This window comes from Benincasa hispida, chromosome 5 (genome assembly GCF_009727055.1).
Source record: "Benincasa hispida cultivar B227 chromosome 5, ASM972705v1, whole genome shotgun sequence".
Classification (NCBI taxonomy): Eukaryota; Viridiplantae; Streptophyta; class Magnoliopsida; order Cucurbitales; family Cucurbitaceae; genus Benincasa; species Benincasa hispida.
Window position 1 is genome coordinate 53661534 of NC_052353.1, and position 19937 is coordinate 53681470.

The window sequence follows — 19937 nt, forward strand, 5'->3', positions numbered from 1 at the left end:
AAATTAGTAATCAAAAGATTTTATCATCCCTTGACGTAGTGATGACGTTTCTTCATAAATACTCATTTTAATGATTTTGTATGTTCTACAACCAACATTGATGCAATATCATCACTTCACTTTGTCAAGTTCTTCCTCTCTTAGAGTGAATTTCCATGGTATTTGGTATGATTTTTCTTTTTAAAATTCAGAGATTCGATCTTCAATTCTCAATATTGTATTAAAAAAAAGATATGTTTTGGAACCAATTTCAAAATTGAAGAGAGAATATGAAACTTTTAAATGCCTATCAAAAATTATAATAGCAAACTCCCAAATTCGTAAATATTTTAGTATGATCTAACTTTTATTCTTTTGTTTTCTTAAAGAAGTTAAAATATAAATTTAAGTTTCTAAAGTTAATATATTGCAATTCTTACCATTTAATCTCATAAATAAGCGTTGTATTCAACCTTTTTCTTTGTTTTTTGTTTTTTTTTTTTTTTTTGTGTGTGTGTGAAAGAATCAGTAAAGAAATTGTTTTATTTGTGCATTTAATAAAGTATAACATATATATCTAATATGAAATTGATATGATTTCAATGAAAAATAACCTGAGTTTAAAAAAAAAAAGCGTTTCGCGCAATGATCATTTATTTTAATGTAATGATGAAGGTTAATTTTGTGTAAAACTTAGCCCATTTATGATAATTTTGTTTAAAATTTTAAAATTTTAAAATTTATGCTTGTCATTTTTTTTTTTTTACATATTGTTTTATTTCTCCGAAGAAAATGTGAAAGTACATCAATTAGTCAAATATATTGGTAGATCACCAATGCCTAAATAACTTTGTCGTCAGTTTCTCCCTCCACTCCATCTCTACTACCTCCTATAGCATCAAAATCTACAGCCAATACTCTATCGTAATCATCGTCGCAAAACATTTGTCTCCTCTGAACCCTTCAAATACCGCAACTACCACTATTCATCTCACCCTCCACTTTCCTTCTTATTGACAACCCCACCTATTTCTCCGTTGTCGTCTCTACCCCAATATTCACCTCTAAAATCGTATTTCACAATTTTACTTTCATCTCTTCTACCATCATCTCCTTATCCAATTGTTACTCCACCTCCACCTCTTTCTGGTACTTTACCGCCATTAACTTCCGCATTGTCTCTTTCACCTCCTCGGACAGTCCTACCGGCAACCCCATCACCAACTCCATCCATAGCTCCACCTCCATCAACACTGAACCCTCCACCTCTAGCAAAGCCTCCCCCAAGCTCCCTCTCTGCAATCATGAAACCACTTGTTTACTCCCCTTCGCTGCCGCCACCACCAACACAAACTAAATCGTCACATATTCCATCACTACCGCCACAGCTCATAAACTCATCTGAGCTTTCACCTCCTAATCCACCATCAGCATCTCCAAAAACTCACCTCCCTCATTTTCATAGCCACAAATCCATTTGTAAAATCCCTCCACCTCCAACCCTATTAGCATCTCCACAAACTCGCCTCCCTTTCCCTCTTAAAACTCACCTAGGGTTGGCAAAATTCCTCGCAGGGTTGGGTCATCACCGGTGGGGAAGAGAATCCTCGGTTTGACTAGGGATGGGGCGGGGATGGGGAGAGTATCCCTGCCTCGACCCCACCCTAATTAGATTTTTAACTATATATATATATATATAGTTATTCAACTTTTTACATTTAGCCTAGTTTTTAATTTAGCTCAATCTAAGCCTAACTAAAGTATCCATGCCCAAACCAAAGAGAATTTTAAGGAAATTTTTTTTAAAAAAAAAAATCTCCATGAAGAAACAAAAGGGAAAACAAGAAATGGATCCTCGTGGGAACCCATTTCCCCGACGGGGAATCCCCGGCTTCAAATAGAGAGCGAAGATGGGGTAAATTACCCTAAGGACGAGGAACACCTCCCTGCCCTGCCTCAGCCCCATTGCTAAATCTAAACTCACCTCGCTCCCCCTCAAGGAGAAAGGGGTAGTGATTCCTCAAAAAAGATAGAAGATTAGGCAAAATGGTCGGTGTAAATGTCAGCTTCGATTAGAGTGGGTTCAACACAATAGGTGGCAGCGGCTGGGGGTGAGTTCGGTGCAATAGGTGTCGTCACCGGCTAGGATTGAGCAACAGTGACACTGAGGGTGGATTTGAGGGAGAACTCATGAAATGCTTGTTTTTTTCTTAAATTCTAAAACAAAAATAATTTTTTTAAATTATATTTTTCTTATTTTTAAAATTTGACCTTGGATTTTGAAAATATTGGTTAATAGATAATAAATAATGTACAAAACAAAGAAACTTATAGGTACATGTGATGTTAATATTGTTGGGATTGGTGTCCTAATTCTCCCGGAGTTTCGTTATTTGTAATGATACACATTGTTTGATGAATAAAATAAATGTTATTTCATTTTGGCATTTACTCATATCCAATAAATAAAGCTTCTTGATTATCTTATGTGAACTTAAGCATGTATATGTGATATATAAGTGGATCATGCCTTAAGTAATAACCTAAATAGGTCTATAGTATAAGGATTAAGGTAGGATACCTGATCCTGATAACACTATGGATAAGGCCCGCTTTGTAGAGGTTTGCAAGTGTTGTAAACTACTACAGATGGTAAATCCTAAACATTCATGTGGAGACATGCAAGTGGGGGTGTCCTATACAAAGAGTTTGTATAAGACCAGGACCACAAAATTATTAGACTCTGTATATAACGCCGTTGATACTAAAGACTTACATCTCACCTAAACAACCATAAGTGACACGACCTCAATCCTGCGTGTTTTGGGAACTCCTGCCTTTGAGGGCGGTTCTTTGATTAGTATGGGTGAGAGTGGCAAGATTGTCAACTCAACATGCCTACCTTTTTAGGGACTTGTCTGATCTGGGAGCTGGGAACTCAATCCACAAGATGGAATTCACTCCTTTCCCAAAGCAGGGATAAGTAAAGAGATTGCTCCCTTAAGGGCTGATTCCGAGGCTTGAACATAGTGGTCACAGCTTCTCTTTGGAAGAGAGAACTTAGCCATAGTAGGACTATGACTTATGTTCATTAGAGGGATCAGTGGTACTTAAGGAGTAAGATATAACTGTAGGGGCATAACGGTTATTGACCGAGCTGTACTTACGAGCGATCTGTGAAGGGTTGTCGCACTGTTGATTGGTTAAGATGGACACATAATATATCTGTGGTAAAGAGAGTTCAGCTGTCAGTCTTTAGTGGAGTGCCTGGCAGTTAATGGATGGCAGATCCCATGACTAAAGAGTTTAGTCGGTTATTCACGTACCATTGGAGCTTCGAGCTACAGGTCCATAAGGTCCCCTTGGTAGCTCAATGGATTTAGTTGAGGATCAGTTCTTGGTGTTGATTTGAAATGTTCAAATTGACAAGAGGTAATTCGATTATATATGATATGATCGGTTTGATGTATGAGATACATCTAGTGGAGGATTAATGTAAATGAGATTTACATTAAATACCATGGAATAGAAAAAGAGTTATGGTTTGTATGTTTCATGAGATGAAATATTAAAACTATAGGTTATAAATATAGTATGATAAGTTGGTTATCATTTATATTTATAATAATATTAGTTATTGGATAATTAAATCTTTTTCTCTAATAACCAATTGAGTGGAAGGTTATTGGTGGTTCATGGTAACCGTGAGATAAAAGGAAAAATTTTTCTTAATTTTAGTAAGTTTTGTTAAGGTTGAAAATGTAAAATTTGTGATTTTTCTCTCGGAGAAAGAAGTTGTCAAGTAAATACGATTTACTAAGCGACAGCTTGATAAAGGTAAACGATCGTATAGTGTTTGTAGATGACAGACACGCTGCTAAACGATGAGTTAAACGATCGCTTAGCTTTAGCTAGACGATTGCTTAGCTTTTGCTAAACGATTGGGCATCGACCTATACGATAGGTTTCAGCCATCTCTCACTTGCTCAATCGTTTACACGATTGTTGTATCTCCTTCTTCTGCCTCATACCAAGTCCACATAGAGCCCACCCTCTGGATTCTCACACCGAGAATACCAAAGTAGCTTTCTTGGTGGTGTCATACTCAACTTGACGCCGTCGAGGTTTTGTGTAGGCCGTTCGTGCTGTTGGGGTGTTCGTGACCGAGGCGATGGTTGAGTTCGAGTTTGCGGTGTTCGTGCTGCCAAGCGGTTGTGTTGTTCAAGCGTTCAAAGTTGTTGTGCTCGAGCGTTCATGATCAAGGAGCGTGGAGACAAGTCTGCAAATGTGTGTAGATTTCTTCTTGATCATTTGTAGTTTCATGCTGTAATTTCTATAATGAATGCATAACCGCTTGTTTATGTTTATGACTGTAATTTGTAATGTTCATACATGATTGTAATTTGGAATTATCTATTCCGCTGCTCATGGAAATCCTCGTGTTCGATTTCTTTCAAATATGTTTAATTTTTAAAACAAAAATAGAAACTTAGGGCCTGTTTGATTGGCAATCCAAATTCTATTTTACATTTTCTTTTTTCTTTTTTTAGGACATTGTTTTATATATGTTTTCAGATTCAATCAGTTTAGCAAATATGTGTTTGGCAAAAAACTCGAATTTTATTTCTAAAAACTGTTTTCAAATTCTATGATCCAAACCGTTCGAATTTTTAAAAACAACACTTTCTTGTTTTCTTTGTATGATTTTGAATTTTGAATTTTAAATTTTAAATTTTAAAGTGTGAAATTATATTAAACAAAGATAACAACATTTAGAAGTACAATATGTCATGTTATAAACTCAATTTTTTAAAAAAATTAAAATATGTATAATGTAATGTGTTATAAATTATATGATGTTACAAAATAATAATTATACATTTTTTTTCATAAAATGTGTTCATAAATAAATTAATAATAGTTTATTGTCAACCAATATTTAGTGAGCAACTAAAATTAGTTTTATGATTTATAAATTAGTATCAAAAACATTTTAAATAATTATTTAAATTAAAATGTAGTTTTTGAATTTACTATCAAGTACCTATCTAAAAACATGAAATACGACCATGTTTTATTTTTAATCTATTAAATCTATTAACTCTATATATATATATATACACATGAAACATTAAGTAATACAATTACAGGAATTTTACACATTATTTGGACTGAGTCAAGTCAAGAAATTTTTTTTTTTTCCCGAAAAAGTCAAGAAGATCTTTTAAATAAAATAGGTAACGTAATATACTCTATAGTTTAATACTGTCCTTAAATTAATATATATTCTTATATCATATATGGATACTTTCATGTGAAAGAACTAGATATTAAATCGTCCATATCGCAAGCGTGATCTTTTTCAAAGGAAAAAAAAAATCCTAATTAGAGTAATGGTTTTTTCCAAAAAAGAAAAAAGAAAAAAAAAATTTAACCAATTAAATCCATTCTTGCAACATTAACGTGCATTTATTTCTTAAAAATTAAACAATTTACTAGTATGTGAATGTAACACGATAAAATTTAGCTGTTTAATTAATTATATAACAATCAAAATTAGTGAGGAATTCACCCTTTTTTTTTTCTTTTTTTTTTCTTTTTTTTTTTAGTCAAGTTATACAAAAAGATAAGACCAAAACTCAATGCTCTTATGTTGACCATATATAATAAATTTAGTTTCCAACTATCTTCCTTGACCGCTAGTACTTAAAAATCACTAGAAAAATGGTCATTGCTTTCACAATCCAACTTCACAAGCTGCCATTTTGAATTTCAAGCTATAATATTATAATTCAATTTTAATATTTCAAGTTATTCCCTTTAAACCTCAAAATGTGTTTATATAGGGACTCCATTTTCAAGTTTTAATGAGCAAAACAATAGAGCCCTAATAGAAGAAAAAGAAAGGTGGTGGAAGGCCTTGGGAGGCTTTTGTGATCACCTTAGCATTCTAAAACGCAATGGATGAAGTAACAGAAGCTACGCCAACCGCCACCCCACGCGTCGTAGCTCCCCCGGCGCAGTTCCACTCGCCATCTCTAACTCGGTCGCCGTTACTCGCTAGCGACGACCGAATAGAAACGGTGAGCAAAACCCCGAAATCGTCAAGCCCTAGACCGAGATTCAATATCACTCCTATTGGAAGTCCGATTAGAAGAGCCCTAAACCTAACGAGGCTCGACCCGCACGACGCCTGGCTTCCAATCACCGAGTCGAGAAATGGCAACGCGTTCTATGCAGCCTTCCATACGCTCTGCTCGGGCATTGGAATCCAAGCCCTTGTGCTTCCCGTAGCCTTCACCATTCTTGGATGGTAATTTAAAAAGAACATATATCAACTGTTTAATATTGATTTTAAGGGGGTTTTTTTTTTTTCTTTTTTTGACAAGTTTGAATTTAATGGAGTTTTGAATGTTTATTATTATTATTGTAGGGCTGGAGGAATTATAAGCTTGACAGTGGCTTTCATATGGCAACTTTATACTTTATATTTGATGGTTCAACTTCATGAATCTACAGAAACTGGGTTGCGATATAGTAGATATCTTCATCTATTTAGCGCTTCATTTGGTGGGTATTTTCATCTATTTTGTATATTAATTTGAGCTTGTTTGATAATCATTTAGTAACTTTTGATAACCAATTCTTCAAAAAAAAAAAAAAAAAAAAAATTGTTTGTATCTAATTGATTTTTCAAAAAAAATTAAAATTGTTAAGAAAATTCAAATTCTAAAACAAAAAAAAAAAAAAAAAAAATCAAAAAGTGGTTTTTAAAAAAATAATGTGCCTGTTTATTTGTACTAAAATTAGCCTTGTAGTCCAGTGATTAGAAAATTTACTATCATAACCACTTTTTTTCACTTTCATTTATTTTCTATTTTACGATAATAATTTCTATTTTTATATATAAACAAATGGTAAATAATATCGAAAATATTTTTTCATATTTTTGCATTTATTTCTACATCAATTCTCATTTTAAAATTTGCCAAGTACATCTTTAAAAAGAAAAAGTTTCAAAAGTTTCAAAATTCCAAAATTAAAATATTGGAAAATATGAATAAATTAAAATTGTTGTTGTTGATATTTTCTTGAATTTTTCAAATGTTTACTTTTGTTATTTTTCTTCATTTCATTTGTGATATTAATCAGCGTATTTAAAATATTGATAAAATCAATATGAATTTTTTAAAGAAGTTAAGGCAAAAAATATAATTTTAAAACTATTAGATATAAAAATATTGTGAAAATCACTTGATTTTATTTTTATAAAGATATATAAAACTAAAAAAAATCATCAAAAATGTGTATTCATTTCTTTAAAATATGAAAAATAAAAACACAATCGTCAAGCATGTATTTTATTTTTAGTTTTTAAAAAACAGAACCAAAAACAAATCCCAAACATGTTTTAGTTTTTTGTTTTTAAAAAATAGAAAATCAAAAACAATAACTAAACATGTCGGGTTTTTGTTTCTTATTCAGAACCAAAACAAAAAATTACAAATAAAAAATTAATACCCTATTTGGTAATCATTTGATTTTTATTTTTTGTTTTTAAATAAGTCTATAGGCATTACCTTTACTTCAATTTCTTCTTTTGTTATCAACTTTTCACCAATTGTTTAAAAAAACCAATTCAAAATTTGAAAACTAAAAAAATTAGTATTTAAAAATTTGTTTTTATTTTTAGAATTTGATTTAAGATTCAATCATTGTACTCAAGAAATATGCAATTCATTGTAAGAAATTGAGAGAAAATAGACTTAATTTTTAAAAAAAATAAAAATAAAAAACGAAATAGTTATCAAACAGAGTCTAAATGATTATCGAGTGGAGTTTTATTTTTTTAAAATTAGAAAAAAAGCCAAATTTTAAATGTGAAGAAATAGTTTTCAAAATTTTATTTTAAAGTATTTCCTGGAAAGAAAAATGAAGACCCTAATATGAAAATAGGGAGGAAACAAGCATAAATTTCATAAGCATAAAACTAAAATTGAAAGAGTTGAAATTGGGCAATTTATTTTGTTTACTTGCTTATTTGGTTTTTGGAAAAATAACATGTTTTTATTTGGAAATTTTTTTTTTTTTTTTTTTTTTTGGAGTTTTTAGAATTTGCTAATATTTGTAATATGATCTTAAAAATAGTAAGTCAACACAATCTCAAAAAACTAGTTTTTAGGATAAACATTGCTTGTTTTGTATTTTAAATAGCTGTTCGATCGTCAGTCAGCTTGCCAAATGAATTTTAAAAGGAACCCTTAATTTAATTTAACATAAAATATTTTGAAGGTTTAACACACTTTATTTCATACGTTTGAATTTTATTTTGTTCCTTTTAAAAAGAAATATATTATTTTGTTATATACACCAACGTTTTTTCTATTCTCATCCAAATTTTAAAACATCTATTTAACTTCTAGCTTCTAAAATTTACTATTTTAGTCGTTAAAATTTCCTATGTAGACTTAAATTTTCTCAAATAGACTATTTAATGACAGTCACATGATAAAGAAGTTATTAGATAACCAGCAGAATTTTCAAACGAAACTAAGAGATCTCGATAAATTTACTGTATATCAAAACTTTAATCCATATTTGATAATCATTTTATATTTTGTTTTTGTTTTTTAAAATTAAGTCTATGCACACTGTTTTTACCTCTTAATTTCTTTACTTGTTATCCACTTTTCAACAATTGTTTAAAAAATCAAACAAAAAAAAGTAGCTTTCAAAATATTGTTTTTGTTTTTAGAATTTAGCTAAAAATCCAACTATTATACTTAAAAAAGATTTATATTATTGTAAGAAATTTGGATGAAATAAACTTAATTTTAAAAAAAAAAAACAACAAAAAGTGGTTACTAAACGGAATCTTAACAATTGTGACGGTCTTATTGAATAATTTGTCTCTCTTCTACAGGCAACGGGCTTTCAAGGCTATTGGCCTTCTTCCCTATCTTGTACCTATCGGCGGGAACGTGTATAGCTCTGATAATCATCGGAGGCTCAACCTCAAAGACATTCTTCCAAATCGTCTGCGGGACTAATTGCAACGCCAATTACTTGACTCCGATCGAGTGGTACTTAGTGTTCACCTGCGCCGCAGTGCTCTTGGCCCCGCTCCCCAACTTGAACTCCATTGCAGGGGTGTCGTTGATCGGAGCCATCACCGCAGTCGGCTACTGCACTTTGATATGGGTGATCTCCGTCGTGAAGGGAAGATTGCCCGGCGTCTCCTATGATCCGGTAAAGCCCCCAGCCCAATTGGAAAGGGCCTTTGAGGCTTTGAATGCTCTTGGAATCGTTGCTTTTGCTTTTAGAGGCCACAATCTCGTCCTTGAGATTCAGGTAACTCAAACACTATATCATCTTAGGCTACTTCTCAATAAGTTTATGAACAATTTTTTTTCTTTTTTTTTGGCTTTTAATTAGCCTAAAAGTTCCAGAGTTCTCCCCCTCTCCATCTCATTTTCTGTTTCTTGTTTCTTATTTCAAACATTTAGGTTCGAAAATGGATGGTACACGTATTTATTTAATTCAATTATAAACTATTTTTGTGGCTTGTGGTTGTAGGGAACAATGCCATCGAGTGAAAAACACCCGTCGAGAGTGCCAATGTGGAGAGGGGTGAAGTTTGCATATTCGCTCGTAGCTATTTGTCTCTTTCCCCTCGCCATTGGAGGCTATTGGGTTTACGGTAATAAGGTAAATCATTTCCAAATTAAAACTAAATAGCTAAGTGAATTTTTATTTGTTTGACGATTAAAATTTTGTTTTTTGAAAAGTAATTTCGTGATTCAAATAGTAGAAATTCTGGAAAATTATTTTGTTTATGATCTCAGTAGTTTAAAATGCATAATTATATTAAAAATATTTTAAAAAATATTAATAGATATAATACTTCGTGTTATAAACTCAACTCGTATTTGTTAAATAAAAAATATGTATTCTACTATTATTATATGCAACATATTTTTTAATGGGTAGACAACTAGTTTTTTTTTTGTTATAGATGTATTATCAAACACATTGAAATAATTATTTAAATTAAAATTTAATTGTTTTCATTGAATCTCTTATTTTCAATTTTTTATTTTTAGACTATTCTACCCAAACAAGTCCTTAATTTTAAAATTTCTTTCAAAATGTTGTTTTTGTAATGAAAAACTTTTAAGAGACATGAGAAAAAATAAAAAAAAAAAAAAAAAAAAAAAAATACAAGATATTTCTCTCTTTTCACAAGAGTTATTCTAAATAAACATGTACTCTATATGGGAAAAAAAAAATTGCAGATACCCAGAAATGGAGGGATGCTTACAGCTCTATACGCCTTCCATAGTCGCGACACGTCTCAGTTTCTCATCGGCTTAACGAGCTTGTTAGTGATAATCAACGCCGTGAGCACGTTCCAAATCTATGGCATGCCGATGTTCGACTCCATTGAAGCATGTTACACCAAGAGGAAGAAGCAAGCATGTCCATGGTGGCTAAGAATCATCTTAAGAACGCTATTCGGCTTTACATGCTTTTTCGTGGCGATAGCGATACCGTTTCTCGGGAGCTTGGCGGGGTTGATCGGCGGCATTGCGCTGCCAGTGACATTTGCTTATCCATGCTTCATGTGGTTGAAGATGAAGAAGCCCAAGAAATATGGAATTGTTTGGTGGGTTAATTGGGTGTTGGGAGTTTTGGGGATGGGGCTTAGTTTTGCTATGATTGCAGCTGGGATTTATGTGGTTATTAATACAGGTGTTCAAGCAAGTTTCTTCAAGCCTCACTAAAACAAAAGAGAGGCTAAGTTTAATTTCCTCTAATGGATGGATATTATTTTAGGGTTTGTGTTTTATATATGGTTTGAGATGTTTTGTTCAATGTTTTATCATATGTAATAGTTGAAATGTGAAGTGTAATCATACAAGTGTTTCATTTGTTTAATTTGTGTAGAGAGGGCAGATTTATTCAAAGATGATGATCAATAATTTGTTGATGGCCCCTATCCTCTAATCACTCAATTGAACTAATAAGTGTTAGCTTTTTAGGGTTTGATGAACTCGCTGATGGATGTGACAGCATAACTCAACAAATTAAGGCATATGTGTTCCACACTAAGAGATGACGTTGACTATCAACTTATCTTGAGTGAAATGAACTATTATAAGCCACTTTTTTAGGTTTTAAATTACGATTGTTCACACGAGATTTCCGAAGGAATATAATTTGGAGAATCTTTGTATTGATTTCAGTACAGTATAATGGATACAATCTCTAATGTTTGGTCCTTTGATGTCTTCCCTCAAACAAGGGATAAAGTTTAAAACTTATAATTCTTCAATCTTCAAGGAGTTTCTTTGAACTTAGATTTTTTGGAATTCGATGATTTTCCAAGTCTTCAGTCTTCGAAAGGTTGTAATCTTTGTATTGATTTGAGCTTCAATCTTCTGAAATTCAAGGAGATTTTAATCTTCCAAGTCTTCAATCTTCAGCGGATAGTAATCTCGAGATCAATAAGAAATTCAAAATCTTGAGAACTTTAATCTTGATCTCCAGAGCTTGAGTACTTTGTTGCTAATTCTTTCCACCTCCCCAAATGAAGAAGTGAAGCCTCTATTTATAGAGGTTTCTCATGGACCTTGTATAGGTTTTGGCCCAATTTTTATTGGACTCAAAATATTGGGCTTGAGCCAATCTTTAATTTGTCCCAAATTTTTACCATGAGCATGAATTGGATTGAATTAATTATTCGCCCCAATCCATTTCACAATTTCCACAATGGACCCGACTTTCATTGAGATGATGTGAAAAAATTTAATCGGCCGAAATTTCCCATTCAAATCGTAACTAAAATTTTCAATTATTATAACTCATATTTAGCTACAGTAAAACCATTTAAAAACTCTTCTTGTCTACGATGTTTACTATTTGTAACTATTCTCTCCTCATTTATAAACTGACTAAAATAGTTTATAACCAAAATACAAATTATTATATTCCAAATAGCCCCAAGAAAGTCATGAATTTGAATCTCTCTAACTCTCACTTGTGAATTCGAGAAATAAAAACTAAAAATTAAAAAACTTGTGACTTGAAGAGTGTGCTCAATAACATAGCTCTATTGATTAAAATATATTTTTTTTTTAACAAATTAAAATATATGATATGATTTTTGTTCAAATATTCTCAACGATCGTAGTTTAATTGGTTAAAGTGTATCAGTAATTTTTTTTTTTTTTTTTTTTGTAAATTGCGAGATAAATTTTTAAGAATGACCTTGGTCAATGCTACAATTCATTCAAATCAATATTTTTCAAGATCATAATTCTTCTTTGAAAGAAAAATAATGAAAGAAGAAAAGGAAGGAAAAAAGACTATTTCAAAGGCTGCTTCCAAAGAAGTAAGTGATGTAAAAAAGAAAGAAAAAAACAAAGTAAAGAATATATAAAAAGTTGAAGATACACACAAGAAGAGATGAAAAAAAAGAAAAAGGTGGTAAAAAAATATTCAAAAAAGGCAACAAAAATTTCATAATATGTTTGAAATATACTTACATAGAAATCACATGAAATCTTACCAAAAATTGTGAAGAAACTCAAAATTAGGAGAATGGGAAGTTCAATTCTAAGTGCAAGAATTGTTGAAAGAGTGAAATTTTCCAAGCTTCTTGGTGCTAAGAGTGATAGGACATGTAATTGTTGTATGAAATGTAGACTTCACCAACCTCCCTAGAATGTAAGCTCTAGACCTCACAGCCACGGTGAGGTTTAGCGGTATCTCGACCCCAACCCCGTCCTGTCGTTGGTCTCGCCAATTTCCTATTGCCGAGATCCCGCCGTAGAGCGGGATTTGGTGCCCTGCCACCGATGTCTTCACCCTCCGAGAGCTTTGCCTTTTTTGGTAGAACTCCTCCATCTGATGATATTTTCCATATTTGGCTTAAGGACTCGTATTCTTGTGACAATAATTGCATTTCAGACACCAATGTTTGTTCAAATATAGGACTAAAAAGGACAAGACAAACATATGGTTTTGGTTTGAATGTAGTTTTGGTAACTAGAATTTGTCATAGTTTTAATGTATTTCCAGTTGTTGATTAGAATTAATTACAGAAAATGATGTGAAATGTTAAATAGTTTATTGCCTAAATGTATTGCTATGACACATGAAAATATTGATATATTATGCCACACCTGTATAGAAATTGAAAATTTTAGGTTTGAATTGAAGTATGTGCAACAGTTAGAGAAGAAACAAAAGAATTTTAAAAAATTAAAAGAGAATTTGATTAGAATGAACCTTTGAGATATTATATGCTAATGAACAAGAAACTAATAGTTTTTACATAATTAAAAAAGATTGAGAATGTATTTAGGTCAAATTCCCATTTTTAATGATGAATTTTTTACCTTTATTGTTTTATTTTAGTTTCTAAATTTTTATTTTACTTTTGTTAAATTAGTAATTCCATGAGATAATCAGGCTAGGTAAATAGTCACTATAGTTTGAACCAATTCTCTCTAAGTTATTTAGAATCTGTTTGATAGACAATTCAAATGTTGTTTTATGCTTTCAAATTCACTGAGTTCAGTGAATATGTGTTTGGTTGACAATCTAGATTTTGTTTCCAAAAACTGTTTCAAATTCTGTACACCTAACCGAGCGAATTCTGAAAACAACTTTTTTATGTTTTCAGTGGATCCAGATTTTGAATTCAAAATTTTAAAATGGGGAATTGTACCAACAATGATAAAAACAATAACAATTGTATTATTTTATATTATAAACTCAATTATTTTTGTTAAATTTAAAATATATAATATGTTGTATATATTATACGATATTACAAATAATGATTATACAAAAAATTTTACATAAAACAAGTTCAAAAATTAATTAGTAATGATTTATATTCAACTTAGTAAGTGAGTAACTAAATAAATTTTCAATCACATTTTGAAAATTTATTTGAATTAAAATTTAATTTCTGAATTTGTTATTAATCTTTTTAATCTGCTATCTAAAATATGAAATACAACTCTGTTTTCAAATTGTCTACCAAACAGGACCTTACTTTTTCCTTTTCCTCCTTGGCAATTAAAGCCAACTAATGATGGTTTCAAATTACTTATTTAGTCTCTAACCTTAAAAAGATTAACTATTCTAATCATTTACTATAACTTTATTACCTAACACATCTACACATTTAATATGTCTAACCCAACATCTAAAAGCCAACTCAAAATCGTTAAATGGTTTTCAATAAATGAATACTAAATTGTTATGGTTTAGACCAAAGTAGGCATATTATTTCAATTATTTTGATATTATATTAAATATGTAAATTTTCACGAGATATCATATGCTTTAAATTACAAATTATTTTTTTCCATGTAAATTACTAATTATTTAATCATTTCTAAAAATAATAAAAAAATCAAATTTCCAAAAAAACAATAAAAAAATTGGTTTTATTGTAAGATAACTATTGAAAATATTTTTAAATATAACAAAATATCACTATTTATCAATGATATATAATGATAGACACTTATAAATATCGATTAGTATTAAAACAGTGATAAACAGTGATATTTTATTATATCTACAAATAAATTTGTTCATTTTAATATATTTGAAAACAGTCATTTATTTGAGATCACGACCACCAAATATAAAGAATTTGTAAATTATTTTATGGTAAAAATGTGAAAAAGAAAGATTAAAAAAAAGGGGGACCGTATGGGAAAAGACTTACAAGTGTTCAGAGTTTCAGACACTTGATTGCGAGTGGTAATTCTTCCCAACTCCCAATGTCTTAAAAGTCTCAAAAAAATAAATAAATTATACCAAAAAAAAAAACCAATTTTCCAAATTCCAATTGGAACGTTTTGTAATTATTCAAAATCTAAGGCCAAAACACCTAAATAAAAACAAACCAATGGCTATTAATCTAATGCTTACCTTACAACGTGCCTACCATGCCTTTTAAGTGTTCAAATTTTCAATTAATTTAATTGAGGTTTGAATTTTTAAATAATCGTTTAAATTTTTAATTTTAGGTTTGATTGGTTAGTATATTTTCATCTCGTTTGATAATATTTTGGTTGTTAAAAAATTAAACTTTTATTTTTGTCTATAATTTTTTTCATAAATATATTTTTGTTTTTAGAATTTGATTAAGAATTCAAGTGTTTTTAAGAGAAATTTTCATAAATAGAAAAAGTACCAAACTATTTACAGAAATAGCAAAAAAAATATTGATAGATACTGATAAACTTCTATCGATCTCTATTAAATAATATTAAATTTTTTCTATTTTTTAAAATATCTTTTTTTAATAAACATAATATTATAATTGAAAAATTGGAAGCAAAGATAAATAAATTTCAAAAACAATAAAGTAAAAACAAAATCAACTTTTAGCTTTGTGTGTAATATATCTCCTAACTTTTGATTTAGATTCACATGCTTATTTATTGAACACAAAATTTAAATATGTCATGAATCTATCAATTAGATGTAACTTAAAAGTTTTTAAATTTACTGTATTTTTTTTTACCTTAATAGAGATTCAAACTTTTGATCTTTCAGTAAATACATATTTTATATAAGTGGAATTATTTTATACAAGTAAACATGGAAATTTAGGAAATAAGGTTTTGAATTAATAGGTGATATTAAACTTATTGAAAAAAATGAAATTAAATAGAGAGCGGTTATTAAGAAAAAGTGTACCTGGCCAGAGGCTATTTGGAGCTGGTAATACTGGAGATGAAATGGAGTGGAGCTGACGTGGACACCGAAAAACGTGGCAGGATTTCTGTACGTAATCCTGACCGTTGAATTTAATGACATCAGATCTGTTGCTACACCACCCGGATCACTCCCTGCTTGTACGTTAAACTTCTCGAACACCATACTCTGTATATAAATATTTTTATTTCCCCATAAAAAAATAATAAAATCATTTTATTTTATTATTTTGTTTTCTTCAAACTTAAACCAAAACATGCTTCTTCTTTTCGGTTTTTTTCAATTTATTAATAATAACAATTTCCGCCTTTTCATGTAATAAAGTTTCAAATATTAATTAATTAATTAATCAGTTCACATCCTATCTACTTCCTTTTTACTTTTCAAATTTCATCCTCAAAATTGAAAAGGTCAATAGTCTCACAATTAATAAAATAAATGAATAATTATTTTAAAAGATAAAACAGTTAAAAATATTTATAAATATAATAAAATAAGTCTGTCGTGATATTTTACTATATTCATAAATAAATATACTTATTTTCTTTATCTTGAATCTGTATATACTATAACCGATTGAGTTCTTACATGGATCGTATATTTACTCTTGAATTTTAAAAAAAAAAATTCAAGTAATGGAATACCCATCAAAGAAAAACAACACCCATAAACCCAAAATGAAACTCAAACGTCAAACAAAAAGGAATTAATTAATTACCTGAATAAGGATTTGAGGGTGGAAGGACCTGCTAGCGCCCCAAAGGATGAGGGAAAAGACAGTGAAAAGAAGAACAAACAACAGAAACAAAAACAAGTACAGCCGAAACTTCCGATTCCATTTCGAATCCCGATCATCGTTTTCCTCGTCCTCATCGTCTTCCTCGTCATCATCGGAATCCTGGGGACGGTGGAGTTTTCTCCAAGCCGAGAGATTCCCATTCCGATTTGGGTTGTTCTTAAGCGAAGCAGAGAATCGTGAAGTGGATGACTCACGAGAATGGTGGATTGGAGAAGCATGGTAAAAATGGTGCGGCGGCGAACCCATTGGGCTCGACCCGTACGACATTTTCTCGACGTCGTGGTTCGAGGGGCTTTGCACGTAGTAAAGCGGCCGGCGCGGTGATCGCGCCGGCGAGGATTGGTCCATGCTCGTGACCTCAGAGTACGATTTGGCGTGCATTGATTGTTGTGAGGAGGAAGAAACAGGGGAAGGAACAGAGGAATGAGTCTCTGTTTCTTTTTTCTTTTTTTTTTTTTTTTTGTTGAATATGGAAAAAAGGGACGGAAGGGGTTTTATTTTTTTTTCTTTTGGCGCTTGGAAAATGAAGATGAAAAGTCACGCGCTTTGGAAGGGCGCGTGAGGGGAGTAAGGACGGGGTTTCCTTAGGGGAATGCAAGAATGTTGAAGAGAGTCCCTTGGGATGATGTGTGCTCTTCATATGTTATATGTCTCTCCTATTAAATTAACGATTAAGGCTGCCAACTCAGCTTTCTAACATACATTTGGCAAAAGCCGACATGAAATCCCGAATTACGGATTAAAATATCTGTCGATATATTCACGTCAAATGTCGTATTTAAGTGATAGGTAAAGATCGAGAGATTTGAATCTTGGACTAATTCATGTCAATTACTAAAAATTAATAAGTTTTATATTATTGACATCTTTTTTTTAATAGTGAAATAATATTAGAAAAAATATTTTTTTTATCCTTAAGTTTTAGGTCTAATTTCTATTTATCTTAATTTTTCAAATATTACATTTTTAGTCTTTAAGATTAGGGTTTGATTTCAATTTATCTTCTAAGTTACAAAAATATTTCATGTTGTATACTTTTTTTTAGTGTAATAAACGAAAATTTGGAGATTTAAAACTCTTATCTTAACATATTAATTACTAAAGAAAATTGCTCATGATGACTCGAAAAAAATAAAACATGTTTCTTTTACCTTATTAGGACTGGAATTATATTGTATCCTTGATTTTAAATAACTCATAAATATGTTCCTTGCGTTTGAGCTTTCATTTTTTTTTTTTTTTGAACATTTAAAGTTTCTAATCTTAAGCATCTATCTTCTAATATTCACTCTCGCTACATTCATTTTTTTATTAAAAAAGATAATTTTTTCCAATTAAATTTCTTAAATAAATCTTTAATTTAGATGAAAACCGTCATCAGTATTCGTTTGTTAGTAGTGTAAATTCTACTACTTTTAATTTAAAATGAATGAAATTGATTATAAAATAGACTTAGCGTTTGTTTACAGTGGTAGATAAAATACTTTTGGCTATTGTTTGAGGAATCAAATTGAAGTACTTTAATGTATGGTTATCATGAGAATGTTTGTTCATAGCCCTAAACCATGCAATTGCATACCTCAATGAATGTGATCGTATGACTTGGATTTGGAATCGTGCAATATATATCAAGAAGACTATTAAAAATCAAAATACAGGGTTTTTCCTTTCATTCCTTTTCTAAAAAATAAATAGAAGTTCATTAATGGAATATCAAAACTTCAACTAAATAATTTATATATTAATTACCATTAAATTATGCTCACGGTTCATCAAATAATGCATTCAAATATCAAAAACTATGTCAAGACTTTAAAAAAAATTGTAATCAGAATTTGAATTAATTGTCAAAGGAAGTTGGATGAGTGGCCGGCCGGCTAAGAATTTTGGGTTTGAGGTCAAGGGTTTGTTGGGAGCTGTAAGTGTAAATTGATGGATTGAATATTGACCAGTTCGGCCATTGGGCCCCATTTTCAGCAACTTATTATTTCAAACACTTTCAAAATTAATTATTTCTTTAATTATCTCTCTATTTTCATGCATAAAAGATTCCTTTCCTTCTATTTCTTTTTTCTTTTTCAAATGGTTTTTACCCAATCAATCAATATATATATATATATTCTTATTATTGTCAACCACACCTTTCAGTTTGACATCCAATTTTCTAATTTCTCATCTCATCTTTTGGTAATGGTTGAAAATAAGGGTATTAAGGGGGGGAAAAATCGCCTAAATACAACCTTGATGGTAGATACATTATTGTAGCGTAGTTTAATTATAGTTCCATCGTAAATTTATCGATTAAGACATCAGTTACCATTTTGCTACAGTAATTATTATTATGTATTTCTTAATTAGCTACTATCAACACTATTTCAAAATCTCCATTTACTACACTGTTTACTATTTTCTTTTCAAATTAAAATAGTTTACATTTCAAACACAAACTATTGTAACCAAAACTAAAATAATTTTATCCTGAGACTATACTAACCAACTCCTTGCCCCAAATATTCTTTTAATATTCTAAAAAGTACTTAAAAAAAGGGTGACATGATGAATATCTTAGTTGATTTTTTTTATATGTTTATGTGAATAATTTTATAAAAGGTTTTTAGTAATTTTTAATTAATAGTATTTAATTTAGATATCATATATGAGTACATTTAAAGTCAGATATTTATATAAAGATTATATTATAAGTTTAGTCCCTAAATTTTGAAAAGTGTGATTAATAAATTCCTAAATTTTCAATTTTAATTCTAACAATTTACTTAAAAATGTCTAATACATCTATCCACTTTCAAATTTAGAATTAATAAATCTAAAAATTGTTTAAAAATTAATCATTTCATTAAACCTAAAAAAATGTGTTTGGGCTCTTATTGAATCTTAAATTTTCTACATTAATTTTAAAAAATATCCAATAATATTTATTAGATACACATTTAAATTTAATATCTAATACAAGATTTAGTTTTAAATATTTTAAATATGTAAGAGATTTATTGGAGATAATATTGATATTTTGAGAATTCATTAAACAAAAAAATCAAAAATTTAAAGACCTATAAAAAAAAATTTAATTCAAAATTTATATTTAGACGTAAATCTAGAAGTTCATGTGCAAATTTGTGTTCATGTTATGAATTTCTAGATCCGCTAGTGACTTAATAGTTATATTGCACTATTACTTTTTTTTAAACCAATATTTAAAAAAAAAAAAAAAAAAAAAAAAACCAAATTTTAGAAAACTTTTTAGAAATGTGAAAAGCTTAAAACAAAATTGTGAAAAAAAATAAACCTAGTTCGCAAATACAGAAAACCACAAACACAATGATTATTTAATCGTGCGTTAACATAAACATTTTACTTTTCACTTAAAATAAAATTTTAAATAGTGTAGATA

The 19937-nt window shown here is 30.0% G+C and overlaps 2 protein-coding genes across 2 annotated transcripts; one reads left to right on the top strand and one right to left on the bottom strand.

The window, feature by feature from the left end:
• Window positions 1–5939: 5939 nt before the first annotated feature.
• Window positions 5940–10763, top strand: LOC120077069 (lysine histidine transporter-like 8). Its single transcript, XM_039030921.1, has 5 exons — window positions 5940–6292; window positions 6413–6549; window positions 8903–9330; window positions 9556–9687; window positions 10275–10763. The coding sequence occupies exons 1-5, from the start codon at window positions 5940–5942 to the stop codon at window positions 10761–10763; spliced, it is 1539 nt and encodes a 512-aa protein (XP_038886849.1).
• A 1665-nt stretch (window positions 10764–12428) lies between these two features.
• On the bottom strand, window positions 12429–17137 carry LOC120078225. Its single transcript, XM_039032448.1, has 3 exons — window positions 16448–17137; window positions 15712–15897; window positions 12429–12888 (listed from the first exon to the last, which is right to left on the bottom strand). The coding sequence occupies exons 1-3, from the start codon at window positions 16907–16909 to the stop codon at window positions 12598–12600; spliced, it is 939 nt and encodes a 312-aa protein (XP_038888376.1). The 5' UTR covers window positions 16910–17137; the 3' UTR covers window positions 12429–12597.
• Between the last annotated feature and the right edge of the window lie 2800 nt (window positions 17138–19937).